The following is a 4030-nucleotide window of genomic DNA, read 5'->3' as shown; positions in this document are numbered from 1 at the left end:
GCAGCCACGAGTGAATGTATTTCATTAACTGATAGAAAAATTGGGAGTTGATCCGGACCTTTTTTTTGGAAGGTTATCATTGGTGACGAAAGCTGGTGCTACGGAACTTGCAGATGTGAAAGAGGTGAAGAAAAAAACGATGGAGGCATTAAAAGGCATCACTTCGCAAGAGTTCCAGCACTGCTTCGAATAGTGGAAAACGCACCTGGGCCGATGCATTGCTTCAAATGAAGAATACTTTGAAGGCGATAAAAGTGTAAACATGTAAAATAAGTGAATAAAATAATATTGCAAAATTCCGGTTTCTTAGTATAGTATTTGATTTCTAAGTCGAGCGACTGCATATATGCCACTGTTCCAATTTTTGTCTCCCACTACCACTCCCTATGAGATTATGTGACTTACTACAACCCTTTACTACAACTCTTTTACCTCTCTCTTTCTCTAATCTTAACTTGAAGCTACGTCTAGTTCACACACTTTCACAGTCTTTCTTTCACAATTTAAGTATTAACTTTGTTTCTAAATGAAAGTATCTTGTGATTTTAAAGCGCACGTAAAATGTAAAATATAGTTTGGTATCATTCTGACAGTGATTTAAAATAAACTGTCTCATCATATTTGTTTTTGCCGTATTTAGGTTTCTGTTAACGGAACGAAAATATTTTGATATATTGAAAACAATTTTGAAAAATAAAGAGAATTAGAATGGCTCTTGTGTGTTCTTAGACGTGCTCTTACACGTTAAACTCTATGAATTCTTATATATTGCGTCGATACGGTCAGAGACACGGAATTAAGTAAACAGTTAACTTTTCCTATCTATTTCTTCTCAACAATCCCAGAGACAATGTACGCATATGATATTATCTCGTTATTTTACAATTACAAGAATGGTTAAGTGAATGGTTCTTCTTTTTTTTTCGTGGGGTGGGGTGTATTATGTAGCACCTAAATTCATACGAAATTTGTATACAGCTTATCTTACAGAATCTGGTGAAAGAAAGCTCAAGACTTTCGCTGTATGCCGCTACAATGGACGCACTTATGTATTTGGGGAAACGTTCACAGCCGAAGATAAATGTAATGAATGCAGTTGCAAAAGAAAAGGTGCAGTAATATGTACCAAAAAGCCAGTGTGTTCTCCATCAATATCAGGCAAGAGCTAAAAGATATTTATAGAAGACCTTGCACAGAATTGCGTCTAAAAACTTGCTGAACTTTTAATTCCTCTACGATTTATAAAAATACGAGCTTGGTAACATTAGTAACGTGCACTGATACTAATTTTAAAATCATCCTCCAATATACTTCTTTCCTTTCTTCGTATTCTAACAAAATTGGTGTTCTATTGTGAAGTATGATTTTCAGATTGGGACAAATATTTTGTTTCCAAAACAAAATTATTTGAAACCTGCGTTGAAAGAATGAATTTAAAGTCTGAACTCTCGTTCCATTTAGAACAAATGGTGCTTAATAATTTGGGTCATCTTAATCTATTATATTCTTGTGATACTAATTTCTTGATTCCCTCATGTGGTTGCTATGTGAGTCGTTATGTAGTGTTGCGTAAGTCAGAACTTCAATGGATTCTATTACTATAAGTATCGTGGGTATCACAATGTATGCCCTCCCTCCAGAAATTAAATACTAATATAAACTGTAGCTATAAATAAATGCCAATTTGAAATCTAAGACAGGATCTTAGAATGTTGATCTCATATGATCTCGCGCTTTTGTTTGCATTATCTGTTTCAATGAATAAGCTTGTAGTCAGTGTTTGTTCTTATGACCAACGTTCCGCAGTCATTGATTCATTTCAAAAATTTATACTTCACCCGTTTCTTTTGTTAGACAAGTCTTTGACTGAAGTAAACATTTCAGTTTTCTTGTCTATATTTTAACTTGATTTCAAAAACGGAAACACACATGATGTCGTCTCATTTGACATGCTAATATCTTATGAACTAAATTATTGCTTCTCTACTCAAAATCTTCGTGTAATTCTGGATTTCTTTTTTTTTTTTTGTATCTTTTCTTTCAGAAATTTCAGTAAAATGCCACTATAATGGCAAAACATATAACATTGGAGTTACATTTGATGCTGCTGACAAATGCAATAAATGCACTTGCAAGGCGAAAGGAAATGTTGACTGTACCACAAATATATGCGTTTTCTCAGAAAAACATGGTAACATTAAAAATTATTATTCTTTTAAACAGAATATAGTGAGCAAACAATTTATGAAAACTTAATCATGGTTTTATAAAAAAAAAATTAAATATTTACGATTAAGGAAATTTGACGCCAGTCGGTTAATAATATATCTTGTTATAAACTAAAACAATTTTTATAAATAAATGGCAACTGGAACCGTAAAAAAGAAGTTGATCTAATGAATTTTGATCTTGTTTTACCTCAGTTATCTATTTCAATGAATAACTTTATAGTGTATTTTCATACAGCTAACGTTCCTCTCGTCAATTCATCATACCAGTTTTTTAGGTGATTTTGAGTCACAGAACCAATCTATACAATGGAAAATGTATGTAATTGGAGAGACCTTTGTAGCTAATGATAAATGTAATCAGTGCAGCTGTAAATCTAAAGGGAGTGTAGTGTATTCCAAAATGATATGCGTATCTGAAGGAAATGAAGGTGATACTAAAAGTTAGCGTTATAGCAGAATATAGTGTCCATCACATGTTAAAGTCAATAGAAATTTTATAAAATCCAACTGGATCCTTGAAAATTCCACGGTTATTAATAAAGTAGGAGCTCCGTTTCCCCTATTAAGTGCAACAGCAATTTCATTCGTTGAAAAATGTCAAAATGCCCAGACTTTAACCGAAATGATGTACTATTCTATGACAAGGAATTTTGACTCGAACGACAGATTCTTCTAGCTCCAGTGAATGAATGCATGTTTTCATATAAAACTGAAAATATGGATTATATCAATGAATACCGTTTTGAATATCCACTACGTTTGCTAAACACTGAGAAGTTTGAAGAGCGTTCAGTTTTGCAATATTTTATCAATATCTATTCTACATAACTGACAAGTAGATCTATAAGACAGAAATCTTTAAATGTGGAATCTATTTCTAGTTCAGTATTACCTATTTCAATCCATATTAAGTTTATTGTCGGTGACTTTTCTTACGACTATCGCATTTCTGTCTTTGAATTATATATCTTCATCACACGTCAATTTTGTTCGATGCACTTTAAATCACAACTGATTTAAACAACTGAATTTTCCTGTTTATCTTTATGATTGTACATATTTTATCATTAGTCAAATAAATGTATGATGAAGTAAACAAAAGTTTATTTTAGGGGCAGTGACTCTGTATTTAAAAACTTTTTAAATTCGTGTTTTCTTTCTCCTTAGAGATATCAGTAAAATGCAAGTACGGAACGAAAATATATATCGTTGGAGAGACGTTCCCAGCTACTGATAACTGCAATAAATGCAGTTGCAAATCCAAAGGAATTGTAGAATGTACGAAAAGTATATGCCTTTCCACAGGAAGTCAAGGTAATAATAGAATGTTTCGGCGCTTGAAAGCTTTGGTGCTGAGAAAAGTTTGCTTTCTCCATTAGCCGATCTTTATTTCTAGTCTCATGACTTTAAATGTGTGATAAATAATATGCCCCATCTTAGCTGATACAGGTCACCTAAGGATAGGAATGGTGATCTGTCTGTTTTAGTTTCCTTCCTCGAGACAAAACGAAAGATCTATAGATAATATGAACTCCCGACCAATGAGTTCGTAATTGAGTCTCTTGTTAACTCAAATGTTTCAGCTTAAACACTTTTATTGGAATAAATTCAAAATAAGCTATAGTCTAAAACTACCGTAATGAATATATCAATTTCGAAATATAATTGAAGATATAAAGGCTATGAAATTATTTATTGTATATTAAAAACACACACACACACACACACACACACACACACACACACACACACACACACACACACACACACACACACACACACACACACACACACACACA

General features: G+C 32.8%; 1 protein-coding gene across 1 annotated transcript in view; it reads left to right on the top strand.

Moving 5' to 3' along the window:
* The window catches only part of LOC106872600 (kielin/chordin-like protein), a 131980-nt gene that overhangs the window by 60854 nt on the left and 67096 nt on the right, over window positions 1-4030 (top strand). The window contains exons 15-17 of the mRNA XM_052971979.1: window positions 979-1158; window positions 2045-2191; window positions 3399-3545. Of these exons, the coding sequence (XP_052827939.1) occupies window positions 979-1158; window positions 2045-2191; window positions 3399-3545 (474 nt within the window). The remainder of the gene's footprint in view (window positions 1-978; window positions 1159-2044; window positions 2192-3398; window positions 3546-4030) is intronic.

This window comes from Octopus bimaculoides, chromosome 11, assembly GCF_001194135.2.
Source record: "Octopus bimaculoides isolate UCB-OBI-ISO-001 chromosome 11, ASM119413v2, whole genome shotgun sequence".
NCBI lineage: Eukaryota > Metazoa > Mollusca > Cephalopoda > Octopoda > Octopodidae > Octopus > Octopus bimaculoides.
This window is presented reverse-complemented; position numbering and strand designations above follow the sequence as displayed.